General features: G+C 33.9%; 1 protein-coding gene across 1 annotated transcript in view; it reads right to left on the bottom strand.

Annotated features, from left to right (window-relative positions):
* The window catches only part of EXOC6B (exocyst complex component 6B), a 519,851-nt gene that overhangs the window by 313,132 nt on the left and 187,482 nt on the right, over positions 1-19,237 (bottom strand). The window contains exon 7 of the mRNA XM_015587609.2: positions 6,957-7,133. Within this exon, the coding sequence (XP_015443095.1) occupies positions 6,957-7,133 (177 nt within the window). The remainder of the gene's footprint in view (positions 1-6,956; positions 7,134-19,237) is intronic.

Raw genomic sequence — 19,237 nt, 5'->3', positions numbered from 1 at the left:
CTGATGTGATACACTGAAAAGAACATAATATTACTCCTATAATATTTTTGCCAAAAATAATTAAACTTAACATAATCATGAGAATGTACCAGATGTACCTAAATAGAGGAATATTAAATGAGAATAAACAGACATAAAAATTAAATGCAATGTGTGATACTTGTCTGGATTTGGTTTCAGGAAAAATGAAAGAAATAATCTGCTATAAAAGACGTCATTGGGACAACCGGGGAAGTTTTTATATGGGTTGTATAGTAAGTGGCAGTATTGTACCCATGTTAAATTTCCTGAATATGATAACTATATTGTATTTATGAAGGAGAATGCCATTCTCAGGAAACTATAGAGTGCTGTACTGAGGGTTCAAATATGATGAATGAATTATGACATTTTCTTTCAAGTCGCTCAGCTTTGTGTGAGGGAGGTAGATATATATATATTTTTTTGATTCTTCAAAATCAAATTTTTGAGAGAGAGAACATGTCAAATTTTAATAAGTGGAGTACTTAAGGGTATATGATATTAATTTTACCATTCTTGTAACTTTTCCAAAGATTTAAAATTCCTCAGAAGAAAAATAAATTTTCAAGAGGGTAATATAGAAGAGGTAAGAATAAACTAGTCCTCAGGGAAAAGCAGAATTAGATATTTTAGACGAGGGGGGGTTAAGAAGGAACACATGCCCTAGTTGGGGTTATTAGCACCTTAGCACAGAACGAAGCGGGTAGCAGATTAAGCAATGAGTATATAAAGGAGAAATTCTAGAAGATATGAAAAGGCAGGTAGATGTTTGTAACTGAGGCAAGTAATTTCAAAATGACAAGACCTTTATAATATCACTACAATGAAAAAATTTTAAAGATCTTAATTTTAGCCATAATACATCTTTACCAATAAACAAATCTAAAAGATCAAATAGGAATATAAAACCCAAAACGGAATGTCTAAAGCATGCCATAATGTTTTTGTTCAACTTTCTAAATTGTCTTTATTGCCATTAGATTTTATGTATGGGCATCTACTTGTCATTTGACTGTGTACTTCGGTTTTAATAGATCAGCTTTCATTAAACATAGAAGTGAAAAACTCAAAGCCTCCAGGAGTGAGTGGGTACTGGGAATAAGTGATTCAGGTCAGCATTTTAAACTGTATTCTCTGAATAGACATACTATTATGTTCTCATTATTTTTGTATTTTTGTAGCCCTGTCAATCTATCTTCTATTTCATCATTTTTTAATAGAGACACAGTAAAGTAATAACATATTTCCCTCAACAACAGCACAAAAGGGTTGTGGCTTAGCGGAAAAGCTATGTCCCTTGTGGCAACATTGCTATTCAAGGAGAGTCTATTACTACCATCCTTAGAAAAAGCCTAAGTTAGAATACAGATTTTTATGTGAATTCAATTGACTTTTAAAAGTTGGCAACTAATCTCAAAAATGTTAAGCACTGTGCAAGCCAACAATCATTTTGCAAGCTGTTTCTGGTCCGTGGGCTGCCAAACTGCAACCTGTGATTTAAAGTCTAGAATTCTAATGGCATCCTTAATTTCACTTTAGCTTGCTGAGAAATAATCTTCATCTTCTGTTACTTTCCTACCAATAGGAAGTTTTTTAAAAGTTGGCAACTAATCTCAAAAATGTTAAGCACTGTGCAAGCCAACAATCATTTTGCAAGCTGTTTCTGGTCCGTGGGCTGCCAAACTGCAACCTGTGATTTAAAGTCTAGAATTCTAATGGCATCCTTAATTTCACTTTAGCTTGCTGAGAAATAATCTTCATCTTCTGTTACTTTCCTACCAATAGGAAGTTTGCAAAAAAAAAAAAAAAAAAATTTGAAATTTGGGTAAAATATTCTAATAACAAAAATTTTTCACAAGCAATTTGACACAAATTAATTATTGTCATTGTGATAGGTGAAAAGAGATGCTTAGAGAAATGACATGATTTGCTCCAATAGCACAAAGCCAACAGAACTTGTACCTTCTAAATACAAATGTGTATTCTTTCCAGTCACGCTGTGTTGACCCCCCAAATCCGTATGTTGAAGCCCTAACGCCCAATGTGACTGTTTTGGAGACAGGATCTTTAAGGAGCAATTTAAGGTTAAATAAAGTCATGAGAGTAGGGCCCAAATACAATAGGACTGGTGTCCTTATAAGAAGAAGAAGACACAGCAGGGAAAGCATAAAGAAATAGCCATGTGAGGACACAGCAAGAAAGTAGTCATTTGCAAGCCAAGGAGAGATGCCCAAAGAGAAACCAACCCTGTTGGCACCTTGATCTTGAGACTTCCAGCCTGCAGGACTGTGAGAAAATAAATGTCTGTTGTTTAAGCCATATAATCTGTGGTATTTTGTTATGGCAGTCCTAGTAAACAAATACATACTGCTACCTCAGAATTAGTACAGAGCAACAATCATCAAGACATCTCGAAAGGCTTTATATTACATGACATTTGTATTTAAATTAGCAATTCCATCCTGTTAATTCCATATTTCAAAAGAGGTGCCAAAATCTTGAGAGCTAAACCTGGGGTTGATCATTTAATCGCAAACATTTATTGTTCTGGCCTACACTCTATGACGAGTTGTATGAATAACATGGTGACCACTGCTCTCTAACAGTGTGTAAACAAATAAAGAGAGATTCAAACTAGAGTATGAGATGTGCCTTAAGTATGTTACAACGAAGTGTTCTAAGAATGTAGAAGCTCTGAAGTAACCTAGAAACAAAGAAGAAATCATAGGCCCTGCTTTTTCAAACTATTTCTTATTCAATACTGCTTTATGAGCATTTTTTTGTTTACAATAAATGGTGTTTAATATTCCATGCAAATATAGATTTTCAAAAATGATATCAACTTTTTTAACCTTTATTCCAATAAAAAGCACTTTATTCCAATATTTACAGCCACAATGCCTACATAGAAACTATTATAGAATGATAGCACTATGACAATAGCACGATATATGTTATTTCTGTCAATCCTGACAACAACTCTACCCACAGTAGGTATTATTGTCCTTCTTCTCACAAATAATATATCAGCTTACAGAGTTCTTTGCATTTTATCTTCAAATATCTCAAAAATTATATTCCTAATGAATCTAGATTCATAAATACATTCTCGATCTAAAATGTTCACTACTTCTAAAAATATTTTCTTAAGTCCTATCTAGACATTTACAGAAGAAAAATTAAATGTGCATATAGCACAGGATGATACAGAGATTCCAACAAAATTTCTGAAATCATGTTTCCATTAAAAATCAAATGATTAAGTTATAATCAAAAATGGTCAAATATCAGCAGTTTATATAGTTCAACTTTAATGTATGACATGTAAAAAGAAAACCTTACCTTAATTAAGGTGACCCTTTCATTAGCTTAGACAAATATGAAACACAGGTAGAGTTTTACAGGGGAATATTTTCTCTGCAACACTTCTCAGCCATCAAGAAACTGACTCTTTCAGTTGGTTCAACATGTGAGCTGGTTTTTCATCCAAAATGACAATTTACTGCTATGACTTCATGTTCGGTTCCCAGTTTTTCCCATCTCTGACTCAACTTTATTTCAGTTTAACAACATATGAACTATCTGCTCATCAAGTGCAAAGCTACATTCCAGGTTTGGGATTTCCTGCCTATCTCATTCTATGGTGTCCTATTAAGTATCATTAAGCTAAAGACATAGTAAATAACCTACAAATATCATTTGACTCGAAGAATGTATTAAGTATACTTCCATTAAAAGCATAAAAACGGTAAAAAGGTCTTACATCACAGAATAAAAAATACCCAAACTTAGGTATGTTAAATCGAAATCAAAATTTCATAAACAATAATGCTGGTAATCTATTACAAGCAAAAGACTTTAGAAAGCAAACTATAACTTTCTCTTCAAGTGCTACATTCATTGTTGAAAAAGTTTTAAGACATATTAATGACAAAAACCAATAGGAGACCTAAACATTCATAAGTTTATGTTCCTTCTGCACTAAAAATGCTTCTTTGTGGTCCTCCATGCCCCTGCAACTCAGAGTATGCTCTGAGACCAGAAGCACCACCCTCACCTGGGACCTTGTTAAAAATGCAGATTCTCAGATTCATCCCCAACCTGCAGGATCAGAATCTGCATTTAATATGATCACAAGGTGATCCTATGCACGCTGAAGTTCAAGAAGCTTCAGTTCAAGAAGGCAGTTCAAGAACTGCCCAACGTATGTTCTTAACTTGGGTCCTAGGGACAACATGAGTTTCATGAATCTCCTGAAATTTCACACAAAACTTTTTGTGAGTGACTATGTGTACATTTTCCTGGGGAAAGACTCCATATACTTTTATCAAACTCTCAATGTAATCTACAATCTTAATAGATTAAGAACCACTTCCCTACAGGATTCTATGCCATAGTTTAAAAGTCAAAATATTTCAAAAACTATTTACGCTGCTCTCAATGAGGTCTATTGAAGAATGACAAGAATGAAGGTCAGAACGTCACAGTGGGTCACGAAAGACCTTATCTGAAGAATTTATTCACACCATGCAAGAACTATGCCAAGAAACCAGTTTGGAGACATCTAAATAAATAATTCTCTACATGAGGTTTGAGATTAAGAATGTGCACTTGAAGAAGATTCAAACTGAGAAGTAAATAAATATAAGGTAGAATTTTTTTAAGATAGGATGCCATTAGATGACAGTGAAGTGCTGAATTCTTGTTGTAAGAGCTCAATCAGCAAATCTCTAATGTGAATTCTGTTTGATTTGGGAGATGGGAGCATTTTTAAATGTTAACTTCCAAGCACATTCTTATAATGCTTCTTTTATGAGGAAGCCCCAACACACTTTACTAGTCCCACTCTTCATCGTCTCTGGACCTCAGAAGACAAAACAAAGAAAAAATATGGCACAAAAATCAAAAGGGACATGTCCAGGATTTTCAGTAAGTTAATGACAAAGAATGGCTCCTATCCAGAAGGTTCCCAGTGACATATGAGAACCGTGTATATATTTCATTCTTTTACCTTATCGTCTAACCATGTCTTCAGGGTATGTATTAAGGAAACTTCTGTTTCCTTAAGCCATAGTGCCTGATACGATTTAATTTCCTTCACAGGCACCCAAAACGTAAATAAAAGGCAGTAAGTGGTCTTTCTTGAGACTGATTCTTTACTGTTTTAGTACTTTAACTTGTCATCAGTGATGAGCCTAATACCTGACAGTCTGGTCCCCAGAGTAGACCCAATCACTCCAGACGAGAAGATAGAATACCAGGAAATATTCGGGGGAATCAAGTCTTCTCTGCCCTTTTCTATTACCATGGGCATCAGGCAAATATCTGGTTCTCTTCTTAGCTCTATTTCTCAGCACTATTACAAGTCCTGTTATCCAAGTATGATAGGAATTACGATAAAACTTTCACTCATTGTTAACTATTAATGTACCTCATTTACATAATAAACATATCCTGATAAAGTATAAATTATAGATACAATTACTCACTTATATTGTAGAACTGTATAATGTTCCCCTCAATAATGATAACCATATAAAAGAATGTAGTACTTTACACATATGATAGTCTCTCAGACATTCGATCAAACTTAAATGCTAATGTTTTAGACACATAATTAACTTGGTTATTTGCTTTTCAGCCCAAACAGTTTAAACGGTGCCAGCTCGATTTTTGACGTGAAAGAGGAATCATAATGAGATGCACACTGATGGTAGTGATGCATAATAGAAGTCACTAAGAAAGAGTAATGAACATAGGACAGAAACTGATGACATTTGCATAAACCATCTTTTATGGTACAGGCACCTGTGCAGTCCTATAGGGGCAGAGACTACTGTCTTTATTTGGTAGAAGAAAACACTAAAGTTCGAACAGATTAAACAATTACCTAAGATTACAAAGTTAGACAGTGACAAGTTTGGGGGTGACAGGAGAGTAAGGAGGGTAGTAAGGATGTAACAAAGGACAAGGATGGGGAAGAGACAGTGAACCCAGTTGCATGTGGAGAAATGAAGCAACAACAAGGAGACAAGCACTTAAAGGCAAACAGGTTACCAAGTACAGGAGTAAAGGGCTCCTCGCACATATCACTGAACATCTGTAAAGTAAATGGTATGATTACATGTGATGGGCTTTTTTTAATAAAATAAATGGCAGAGCTGGGATTTGAATGCAGTCTGTCTAATTAAATGGTCATGCCCCTAACCACTACATTCACAGAAAAACTGATCCAATTTACGCAAATAAATATTTAGAAAAACATTTTAACAGGAAATCTCACATCACAGTTGTTTTTTAACTATACATTAAAAATACACTTTTTAAAAACACATTAAATATACTTCCAACAACAAAGGAGGATATAAAAATGTATACTAGTTAAGCCACTTAATCTTATTCTTTACCTGAAAGTGACATAGAACTAATCTAAGAGGTTATGAATATGTCAAAAAATTCCCAGATTCCCTATAATCATTCATACATTTATTTCCTCCAGAAGTGTATTCTCAACCTTCTGAAACCCTTTTACATTTCAATCTGAACCATATCTCAAGGCTAAAAAAAAAACCTCTGTTTTTTTCCCCCACTGTTTAGAGTAACATTTTTTATTTGTCTCAGTAGCTTTGTTCTAGTTTCAGTGGAGGTCACCTAGATCTCTTTCTCCAGGCCAAGTACCTACCTATATCTACCCAGTCAATATACAATCAAACAATTCTGAAAATTATTTAAAAAACAGACAAGCGCATTTAAAATCTAAAGAATCAGAATCTCAGATATCTTAGTACATTTTCAGTTTCCTTCAATCAGGGCCCATTCATATTTAAAATGCTATCTAATTCCAGAATATCACACAAGTTGTATTAAATGGATAAATTCTTTATCACATCTCAAACTATCATTTAAATCACATCCCCAGTTCAAATATTAGTTACCTCGTCATCATCTTCCTCATCTTCAACATCCAAAATTCCTGAATCCTGTTCAGACTTGGGGCTAGTGCTTTCTATCTCTGTATCAAAAATTGTATATGCATCTTTCTTAGATTTCCTCTTGCTACCTATTCTGGGTTGTTGCAAGACGATGTTGTCCAGGTTTCTTTGTTGTTGGGCCTAGGATAGAGACATACACATACGTTAAAAAAAGAAAGAAAAGAAAAGAAGGCATTCAGAGAACTTCTAATTTTAAACAAATTGGTACCTTAAAGAAAATACCAGAATAAAATGCCTTAAAACATAAAGATGTAGCCCCAGAAATAAAACCAAACACATTAATGTATACATTTTCGATCCTGAAGTTACTCCTCTTGATTCATTTTTCCCAGTTTCCAAAGGGGAAAAGAAGGATAATCAGTCAATATTATCATAAGACTTTTCAAATATACTGACCAAATCATCACAAAAATGAAATCTACCCCTTTTCCTTTAAGTAGCCAATAGATAAGAGATTCGTGCAAATGACCAAGCATTTAAGTCTTATGAGATAAACACCATACTGGAATCACTGTGATTGGGTGAGACCTTTAAGCCTAGGAGACTCTTAAAACCAATTGTGTGGGTATAAGAGATCAACACAATTCTCTTGATTAGGAAAATAAAATATCTTAATAGAGTGATTTGAACTAACTAATCCAACAGGATTTCATGACCCTAATCTGTGAAAAACAGAGTTTTAAAGGATTTCTTCTTCTGAACTTTTAGAGAAAGGATGTGTAATCCCCTCAGCTTGGAAATACAGACTCAAATGATCATGTAGTTTCAATAGACACAAAGAAGTAGAAAGCGTCAGTCTCCAGGGTCAACAACAAAAGTACGAAACAGTATTAGAGCTATAAGTGACTTAGTCATCACTCAGGAAACATAAGAAGTTAATAGATTATGAACCTCTAAGTGTGATTTTCTAAATTCCAGATCGGTGATATTCCTACTACACCAAAAGTTCCTCAGATCATGGCAAAATGTTTCCCCCAAAAAACAGGTTCTGTGGTCAAATAAGTGAAAAACATTGCATGTCATGTAGCCTTCTTGTAGATACATAATGTTCATTAACAGAATAAAAACTGGGAGACATCCTATTTTAAGATACTTCTTTAATTTGATTTAACCCAGCATGTTGCAAAAATATTTCATAATGGAATTTACCTTTTTTAAAAAAAATAATAGTCTCATCCTAAGATACAAAGTTTGAGAAATGTTGCTCCTCAGAATATATACTCCTTAATCAATATATGATATTTCTCCTCAGTGACCAACAGATATTAGTTCAGGAGAAAATCAATTTCCAAATATTCTGAACGTGATTCTGAATTCAAGACAAATATTACGTATAAGATGTTAGTTCAGGCACCGGTTAAATGAGACAATTATAAAAGGACAGAGAAAAACTTGAACTATGCGAGCTAGTTTCTGCCAAGAAAATGAAAAGAATCTACATTCCACAGATTTGTATCAATGGACAAACTTGTTCCTCTACATAGTACTCACTGATATTTTGCTTTGATTTATATAAAATACATGGCTTCAATAACAAACTGAGATAGAGAAGGCACCCCAAAACATTTCATTTAGGTTTGTACATAAGACGAACATATCATCCAAGCATTAGAGACCCCTAATTAGGTAGAATACTCTTTCTTTTCCTCTCAAAATAAGTTCTTCCCCAGTTACTGCCAATGCAAACCGCACAAAACAGGATCGAGGACTCTGGGGAGGCAAAAAGGGTTCGAACTTCCTAAAGCTTTCATATTTAAAAAAGCAAGCCCTCAACTACAGAGTGATCACTTACTTGTCCCTTAACTCTATCTTCTCTTTCAGTGCAGCAATACCAAACGCTTTCATAAGTTGGGCTTACTTTATTGAATCCCAAGTTAATTATCCTTTCACAGTCAGTAAAAAAACTGCCAGTGTATCGAAAGCAATGAAAAAAAAAAAAGCCACACTTAAATACTGTCATTTAAACCTGAAAACCTGAAATGATACAAATCTCAAAATATCCAATGGGAGTAATTTTAGATCTCCTACAACTTGCTCTTTTCCATTGGTATGTATCTGGTTTTCCCATCAATTTGGAAAAGCGCAAAGTAGTTTGGACCAAATCAGCCAATTAAGACAGCAAACCCTATGTTAGAAATCAAAGCATTTCAAGTTGCGTTCCAAAGATCTATCAGAACTTGAGGTCTGTGTTAGAATTATCAAGGTTTCTCCAATCTGCAAAAGAGCAGTCAGGGCAGATCTGCCAAGCAGCCACAGGCCAAGTTAGAAACACTGAATCCCAAGTAGAATGATGAAATAAACACTCAGGTATTACCCATTATGGATGGAAATGAAAATTAACATCTAACATCTATTTAGAATGTATGTTACAGGACTGGCAGGAAGTGGAAATAAATAAATAAATATATATAATACATATTAAAATAAGAAGTTCATGGGGGAAAATCCCAGTAAAAGCCCTTCAGAGTTCTCTTCTAACATGCTAACCTAATCTTTCTCACCAGGACTACTTATTCCGTCCCTGCAGAGACAATCTTTGTCATCATGAGCCAAAGAAGCAGCTGCGTGATTTCTCCGCCTGAATTGAGTTGTATAGGAGGATACAGAGCACACAAGTAGCAGCTAGACCTTAGAAAACATTTAGGCGTGCTCTCTTTCTTAGCTCTTCATTCTCCTTGTGAATAAATTTTATACATTTAACCACTTCTTCTCAGGATTCCCTCACATATATTCTTCTCTGCTTTCCTACCATATAGAAATTAAGCAAGGTTTATTTCTCAACCCCTCTTCTCTTACCACACTTTCTACTCTCCCAAGATCCAACAGCACGTCTCCAGTTTCCTGTTACTCCTGTGTAACTCTGCCATCGTCTCACTCCCACCATACCTGAAATGGAACTCATCACCTTCTCATTACAATTTCCCTGCACACTGCGGCCAGGCTCTTCTTAAGCCACATCATTCATCACACCAAATTAGACATGAGGGAAATTGGGGAAAAAATTTAAACAAGTACAAATCCAAACTCCATAATCCATCACTTAGACTCCACCAACAGTGGAGGCTAAACCTAATTTTCCAATGTACTTACCCAGTACTCCCCAACATGAATCTTCCACTTGAATGAGACTGTACCTCATAATATACTAGGTGTATTTCCACTTCTATATTTCAACTGAATGACTTCTTCCTACCTGAATCTAAACTTTCTTCCAAAACCTAACTAAAATTCTTCTGCCTTTAAAAAGGCTCCTCTCACTGCCTTAATTCATGGTACTTTCTCTCTGTATTCCTATTTTCAGTCAAACATATATTGAATGTCTACCTGGTACCAGGCATCGTGCTCACATATACTAAGTATACAAAGAAAAAGATGGAGTCTCTGACTCATGAACCTCACATTAAACTATTATGGAAAGCAGATAGGCATATAAGTGGCTGAAATTCTCTGCGATAGTATAATAATAGAAATAAATACAGAGGACAATGGTTGAATAAATGGTTGGAGAGAGTTCGAGAAAGGCTTCACAGAGGAATAGGTAGCAAACTATGCTCTTAAAAGATAAATATGATTTTTTCCAAAGAGAGGTAAGTAGAAAGGGTAACCATTACAGAAAAAGGGAAAAGCATGAGAAAGAACCAGGTGTGAAATAACATTATCTACCCAAGGAATAAGTAATTTTGTGTAAGATCATAGTTTACAAAGGATTAACAACAGATAAAGTTAAAGATGTCATATGTCGCAGTTTCAACGTTAGTTAGTAGGCAATGGAGAAACAATGAAAGAGCCTAAGCTAAGGAATAACAGGATCAGCTTTACAATTCAGGCATATCCTCTAGCAGCAGAAGAGTGGTCAACTGGGAGAAGATAAAGACTGGAAACAAGAAAACCCATGTAGGTCACTATAATAGTCCAAATAACAATGATAAGGACTTGAATTAAGGTAACACCAGATACATAAGAGGCAGAAGCACCAGAATTTACTAATTTGAATGTAGTACATGGAAGACAGGGAAGAAGTAAGAATAACTCCTAGTATTCTGGCCTTGATGATGAGATGGTGGGGTCATTCCAAATGGTAGGAACCATGGAAATAGTAAGCTGAGAGCAGGATGGAGAAAATGAGTTCAGTAAACTTGTCAGATGGCCAGGTAAAAAAAATGACAGTACAACCCTTCAGTATGCAACTCTTCTTTCTTTGAGGGTAGGAAACACACTTTACCATTCTTAGACTTCACATATTCAGTAAATTTAGATAAATAATTACTATATAAAGGCAATAAATAAACAAAATAAATCTATGTGAGAATGACATTTGGCCCAATAAAAGAAAGGGGTATCTGCAAAAGAGGTAATTTGGATTTTTTCCTATCTATTAGAAGAGGGGAAAAACCCATAAGAATTATCTAATCTGGGTTAATATGTTGCTATTAACCTAATATGTTGCTATATAACCTAATATGTTGCTATTAAGACTACGACTGTCGAAGAGTATCTATGAAGCATTATTTATATCTATATGTATGCATATATATAGGCTATAAAATAAAGCTTTATTGTGAAATACAACTTTCAAGGGTGCCTAGCAATAAGACTCAATTAAAATTATGAGAATCAAAAACTGAAGGCTCCTGTCTTCATCAGCCCAATACTGACCTCTAGTGGGTTAAAGGAATACATACAAATGACCTTTAGAACTAGAATTGAGAAGGGTATAGATTGGATGCCTATACAGTTACATGGACTTCCATTTCAGGGTGCTATAACAAAAAACAAACAAACAGAAAGCTTCTTGGAGTAAGACAGGTCTTTAAATCTAAGCTCTGCAACTTAATTCTATAACCTTGGGCAGTTTCTTCACTTCTCTGGGACAATATTCCCATTTATTTAAAAAAAAAAAGAAAAGGTTAATAAAAGGTACCTTAGAACTGCCATAAGGATTAAATGAGATAATATAAATTACTTTGAATTTAAAAATAAGCAAAAAAAAAATTTTTTAAGCCCTACCCATCTTCCCTCTGAAAATGGGATAGGAATCTTGTTTCACTGTCACCTATGGACGCATTTGTAATCTATTAAATATTTAGATACAAAATCATTACTGGCATATAATACTGCTACAAACTGCCACTCAATTTTGCCTTTGTACTACATTTCATATATCAGATATCTGGACTAGACACATCCTGTGCTCCACTTAAGATTCTCTCAGCCTTAGCTCTTATTCCAACTACAGCATCAGTAACCTGTTCTGCGCAGCCTTGGAAGCATAACATAATGTAACCTGAAACCAGCTCTAACACTTATTCCACACCTCAAGCTTCCTTCCCTGGGGCTTTGTTGGTAATATCACAGTGTAGAATCTCACAAGAATTACTTAGCATTCATGATTCTCAACCCAGAAATGAAGTAACCACTGAACAAAGAACTAACAAAAAAATGCTTCCCCACTGTGTCCCTCCCCCATAGTCAGTTCCATATGGTTTCTCAGCAGGTCCCATGAATTAAGAAACCAAACTACCCTACCACTGTACCATTAAACTGACTCTACAAACTTCTCTTTTCACTCCTCTTGACCCCTAAACTCCTGCTCCATAGGCCATGTACTTGAATAAACCACTCACATCTCAATCTCTCAGGTCTCCAAGGGTAGAACAACATCCCATACAACAAAACAGTGAAGGATAACTCTAAAAATAACCAGAAATATCAAGAAATGATGACTCTAAAGTTGCCTCTTCACATCTCACCAATCAAAAAAACTGCAATTTCAAAACAGAGATTCTTCACATTTATCAGCACTAGTTCTGGCAACTAGCATTCTTTGGCAACTAGCTCCAATACCAGATTCAAACAAACAAAATGACAACAAAACAAGGAGAGTGATTCAAAATGAAGGGAAAAAAAACATATCGAGATCATATCAAAAAAGTTATCTGCATATAGGTGTACACAGGGATATGTACATGTATGTGTACTTTGCATGATATTTTGAAAGAGAGATAAAAAGACAATTTACCATACACCTTAATCAGGTCCCAAGGAATTTTCATCAGTGGGACGAGAAATCTAGGATTATGATACTCTTGAAACTTTTTTAATTCAAGAAGGAGGACACGATATCACCTTAAAATTATAACTGAGATCCTTAGTCCTCTGAAAGTCTCCAGCTCATATTTAAACCTAGATTTCATTGGGGGAAAAAGTCTTTGCACTAACAAAATTAACTGCAGTAAGATGTACTAGATGTAGGTTATTACAATTTGTATGAAGTAAAAGTTTATAAAATTATCTTGTGAATTGGGATGATTCCCAGCTCGATTTAAATACTATCTTTTCCCTTTGCGTGCACACGCGCGCGCACACACACACACACACACACACACACACACATCTGTTCGTTGTAGTTAACTGGAAAATAAATTAGAAACATGAAAAAAATATGTGGAAAGAATCTACCAAAATTTCCACTCAATAATAATCAATTACTTTGGTGAATGACAACCCAGTCTATTTTCTGTGCACATATCAAGATTTCTCTTTTTGCTTCTCTGTATTTTCTATTTATCTGCAATTAGCATTTATACCGGTCTGCTAGAAAACAATTACACTGAAAAAAATTTTTAATCTTCTTTTTGCTCAAAAATATTTCACAAATATCTTTCTCTACAAATAAAAACATTTATAACAATATTTACATTTTATTGCATATCAAAGAATAACTGTTTATTTAAATACAGTCTACCATAGAACATTTATATTGCTTCCAATATGTTGCTATTTAATAATGCTGCAAGGACTATCTCCAGAGCTAAAATTTTGTGTATATCCATAATTATTTTATTAGGGGAATTACTAGAAATAAAAAACCTAGATCAAAGGATAAATGTTGCAAAATAAACATTGACAAACTGCCCTCCAGAAAAGCTATACCACTTCATAGTAGTACATAAAAGTATATGAATGCTTACACTCAGTAATATTCCCTTCACCACCAAATGTAAAGGTTTCTGAATATGACAGCAAAGGAAAAATGATGACATAATTATATCCGGCTGTGAAAAAACTAAGAATATCTCATTCTACAATTATATTAATATTTATTTTCCTCTATTATTTCTATACTTTCATTTATTTTACATTAATATTTTTAATCCTTCTAGAATTTATCCTGAATGTCATATGAGGCAGAAAACCAATCATTCAAATGGTTAATTATCTCAACTCAACTTTTTAGAACAATTTATCTTTTCCCAATTGTTTTATTTTAAATGTCTGCCGAATGAATATAAACGTAGAATACTGAAATTATTTTAATGAAAAAGAAGGGAAGTAGACTCCTTCTTAGGCCTTTCCTCAACCCCAGTTCTGCTCTGTAGAGCTAATATTTTCACATCCATTTCTAAATAATACTCTTACTTATGGTAAAAAACAAAACAAAACAAAACAAAACAAAACAAAACCCCTTCTTAGGCCTTTCCTCAACCCCAGTTCTGCTCTGTAAAGCTAATATTTTCACATCCATTTCTAAATAATACTTTTACTTATGGTTAAAAAAAAAAAATTAACTCACTTAAAAATCTAGACCCTTTACCCTATTGCTTCTTCAGTTATCTTGCCAACATATTAAGTAAAAATAATAATTGGGATTAATCACTATGTCATGTAAGCATACTGTCTCACTACAATGCCAAGTATATATGCAATGATTTGATTACATGATTCTAATTATAACTCCTTTCTGGTACAGTTTTTTATTTTTCTTGGAGTTTCAAATTGCCTACTTTAAAAAAATTCTCTTAATATTCTAACTACAATTAATCTTGATTTTTTTCTCAAAAAGTTCATCATAAGAGGTATTCTATCCTATTATTCCTAAAGGCATAACCTGGGCTGATTGTCCTTCATCTCTGTCATTCTAGAGAGAAGTTACTTTCATCTCTCACTGAAGTTATAGCCATAGTTTCATAAATTTTGAGTCCTTGCATTCTAAAAATGACTTTAGTCTTTCGTCACATTAAGCTGATATTTAACTGAGTATGAAATTCAAGGTTGAAAATAATTTTCTTCGAGATTATTGAAGTCATTGCCCCCATTGTCTTCTAGCATCCATTATTGCTGGTGAGAAAGGCAAGGTCATTTTTATCTCCATTCTTTTGTATATGACATACCTTTATCTCTCTGGAAGCTTTTCAAACCTTTTGCCCTAGATGTTCTAAATTTCACAATGATGTATCTTGGTGTAGATCTTTGTTTAGTTTGTTCATTATGTTGGGTAATATATTCATGAATCTGGAAGTTTGAATCCTTCAGATAAGGGGGATTTTCTTGTATTATCGCTCACACAATTTTCTCCCTTTATCTAGAATTCCCAATTGGTACTGAATTCTGTAGTTCCTCTTGATGATCTTTGTAACATTTTAATATAAAGAACCAAATTTAAAATTTTGAGGATATCAATTAATTTTTTTCACATATCCTGTTTTCTGCACTATCTGTTCTCTCCAGGTACTTTTTTATTGTTAATACTTGTTTTCTCGGATTGGTAGATTTTGTTCTCTCTCTTTCTAGTTGGATATTTTCCTCAAATATCTGTTGATCACTGGCCGATCATTCATATTTAATAACAAATCACTTAAGAACTTACAGAAAAGTCTGTGGGCACAGGAAGACCTGTCAACTAGCGAGCTTCACTTCAAACAGTCTAGGAGGGAGATCAACTCTTTGCTAAGGAAATCTAAATGGTACTTTATGGCAATCTTTTAACAATTTCTCTAGAAAAGAATCTTCCAATCTCTCACCTGAGAATGTAAGTGCAAATATTCCATGCATGAAACAAGAGAAGAAAAGTGGAGGAAGTAAATGTTTTATATACTATCAACAAATCACACCTTAATCTTACCCCTATCTTACCCGTCATAACCCACACCTCCAAACTCTCAGATGATAGAGTTCTCCCTATTAAACTATTTTCTCCATTCCCTGTGTACCTGTTTATACTTTTCGTTATAGATTCATATACCCTGCTATATTAGTTGTCACTCTTCTCTATTTTTTCCCTTCCAGTTTTACTGACATGTAACATATGTAAGTTTAAGGTGGACAAGGTGCTAATGTGATACATATATATACATTGCAAAATGATTACCACACTGGATTACTTAACATCTCCATTCTATCATATAATTATCATTCTTGTGTGTGGTGACATTTTATGATCTACTCTCTTAACAACTTTCAAGAATATAATAAAGTATTGTTGATTACAGTGACCATGCTGTATATTAGATCCTCAGAACTTACTTATCTTAAAGCTGGAGGTCTGTACCCTTTGACCAACATTTCCCCCACCTCCCAGGTCCTGCCAACCACTCTTCTTACTCTCTATTTCTAGGAGTTTGGCTTTTTTAGATTCTACATATAAGTGATACCATGTAGTTTTCATATTTCTCTATCTGACTTATTTCGCTTTGCATAATGGCCCTCAAGGTCAATCAATGTTGCTACAAAAGGCAAGACTTCCTACGTTTTATGGTTGAATAATATTTCATAGTACTTAAACAGAATATTTTCTTCATCTGTTCATCCATCAATGGACACTTAGCTTGTTCCCATGTCTTGGCTATTGTGAATACTGCCTTCAGTTTTGTTCTTTCTTAGAATTGCTTTGACTATTCAGAGTCTTTGGCGGTTCTATATGAATTTTAGGATTATTTTTTTCTAATTCTGTGAAAAATACCATTGGAATTTTGATAGGAATGGCAATGACTCTGTAGATTGCTTTGGATATTATGGACATTTAAACAATATTAATTCTTCTGATCCATGAACGTGAGATATCTTTCCATTTATTTATGACTCTTCAATGTTTTTCATCACTGTCTGGTAATTTTCAGTGTATAGATTTTTTTTTCCTTTGGTTACATTTATTCCTAAGTATTTTATTAGTTTGGTATTGTAAATGAGATTGTTTATTTTCTTTTATAGATAGTTCATTGTCAGTGTATAGAAACGCAACACATTTTTGTATGTTGGTTTTGTATTCTGCAACTTTACTAAAATCATTTATTAATTCCAATAGTTTTTCTGTGGAGTCTGTAGGATATTCTATATATAGAATCATATCTGTAAACATAAAATTTTACATATTTTTGATTTAGCTGCCTTTTATTTCTTTTTCTTGACTAATTTCTCTGGGTAGCACTTCCAGTACTATGTTGAATAGGACTGGTGAGACTGGGTACCCTTGTCTTCTTCCTGATCTTAGTAGAGAAGCTTTCAAATTTTCACCATCGAGTATGATGTTAGTTGTTTGTCTTCTATAGCCTTTATAAGGTCAAGGTATGTTTCTTCTATAAGCAATTTGTTGAGAGTTTTTATCATGAAGGATGTTAAATGTTGTCAAGTAACTTTTCTGCTTCTACTAAAATGATCATATGATTTTTATCTTTCATTCTATTAATGCAGTGTGTCACATTTATTGACTTGCATTTGTTGAACAATCCTTGCATTCCAGGGATAAATCCCACTTGATAATGGTGTAGATCCCATTAATGTGCTGTGAAATTCTGTTTTCCAGTATTTTGTTGACAGTTGCTGCATCTATATTTACCAGGGATATTGCCCTGCAGTTTTCTTTTGCTGTAGTGTCCTTGTCCATCTTTGGTATCAGGGTAATGCTGGCCTATTAAAAAAGAGTTCAGGAGTGTCCTCTCCTCTTCAATTTTTTTGGAAGTGTTTAACAAGGACTGTTATTTCTTCTTTGAATGTTTTGTAGAATTCACTAGTGAAACCATCTGATCCTGGGCTTTTCTTTGTTGGGAGGTTTTCGATTACTGTTTCAATTTTCTTACTATGTTATTGGTCTGTCTGAATGGATGAATGAAGAATATCGGAAATGGAAAATTGCTGAGCAAATATAAAAGAAGGAAAGAGAGGTTGCTTTTTAATACGGAGTGATCACGGAGAGTCTCTCTCATGAAGTGGCATTTATGTTTCAGACCCTTGTGCCTATTTATTTAATTAGTAGGGGCTTAAGGAAAAAGAAACAAATACATGTGGTCAATCCTTCAATCCTGAGTTCTCACACATTTTTTAACTATTATAAACATATAACATATTCCAGTACCTGAAAGGACAATGTATATCATGTTAATCATATTTCAAGGATTTCTTAGTCATTTTCAAGTACTTATTTTAGAACGCTAGCTACCTGAAGACAAGAGGACTGTGGTATGTTTTGCTTAATGTCTAGCACATTAACTGGTCACTCAAAATCATTTATGCAGGATTCTGAGATAGGCTGGTTCATGAATAAACAACATTTCAAGATAAACGTTAACATTATTTCTGACAACAGCATTAACTCTTCTCCACAAATTTTACTACATATATGGTTGAGTTTTACAAGCTCTATCATTGACAATCTTTATGTAGTGATGAAAATGACCCCACAATATAGGTAAAGTTGGCAAGAAAAATAATCAAGGACAGGTAGTACCCTCAGAGTAGGACTCCTTTAGGACTCCTTTAGGTGGTTAATATTTTGTTTTAACCTACTCTAGCAGAAAAAATAAGGCCTATATAAGTGAGGCTTTCTCCAAAGACTACTTTTTCCCACCTGAAAATGGCCAGAAAAAAATTGTAATTTTAACCACTGGTTCATGTCAATATTTCAACCGAATCAATAGTTTCAACTATAACTATGGTATCAATAAAGATGCTAATTTAACATCTTTACAAAATTTAATTGTAACAAAGAATAAAATTATATAAAAAAAAATAAGACTTTTATGTAACCCTTTTTTTTGCCCCCAGAAGACAACTCCTAAAATTGCAGAGAAAGAGAGTAGGCATATATATCCATCAACTATATATATTCTGTGGTCAGGCTTAACTACTCACATAACTTTTAAATCACTCCTCTCAGTCAATTCAACCAAAAAAAGATCTGAAAAGTAAATACCTAGTAAATGTGTTACTAGGTAGCATAGTCACAGTATATCACCAAACGAGATAATAAGCTATTATTCTTCATGTTCCTTCCATTTCTACTATATAAATCAGCTTAAGGAGAAATGTCTTATTTTTTGTATTCTATATGCAAGACTTAACAATCAAAACCCAAGGGAGAAAAACAAACACACAAGAATACAATCAAGAACTGCAATGGCAGAAAGTAAAATCAATAGCATCTTGGGATCTATTCCTGAACAGCAAGAATT

The sequence above is a fragment of the Pteropus alecto genome, unplaced genomic scaffold, assembly GCF_000325575.1.
Source record: "Pteropus alecto unplaced genomic scaffold, ASM32557v1 scaffold131, whole genome shotgun sequence".
Taxonomy (NCBI): Eukaryota; Metazoa; Chordata; class Mammalia; order Chiroptera; family Pteropodidae; genus Pteropus; species Pteropus alecto.
The sequence above is the reverse complement of the archived record's forward strand: the minus strand, read 5'-3'. Positions and strand labels throughout refer to the sequence as shown.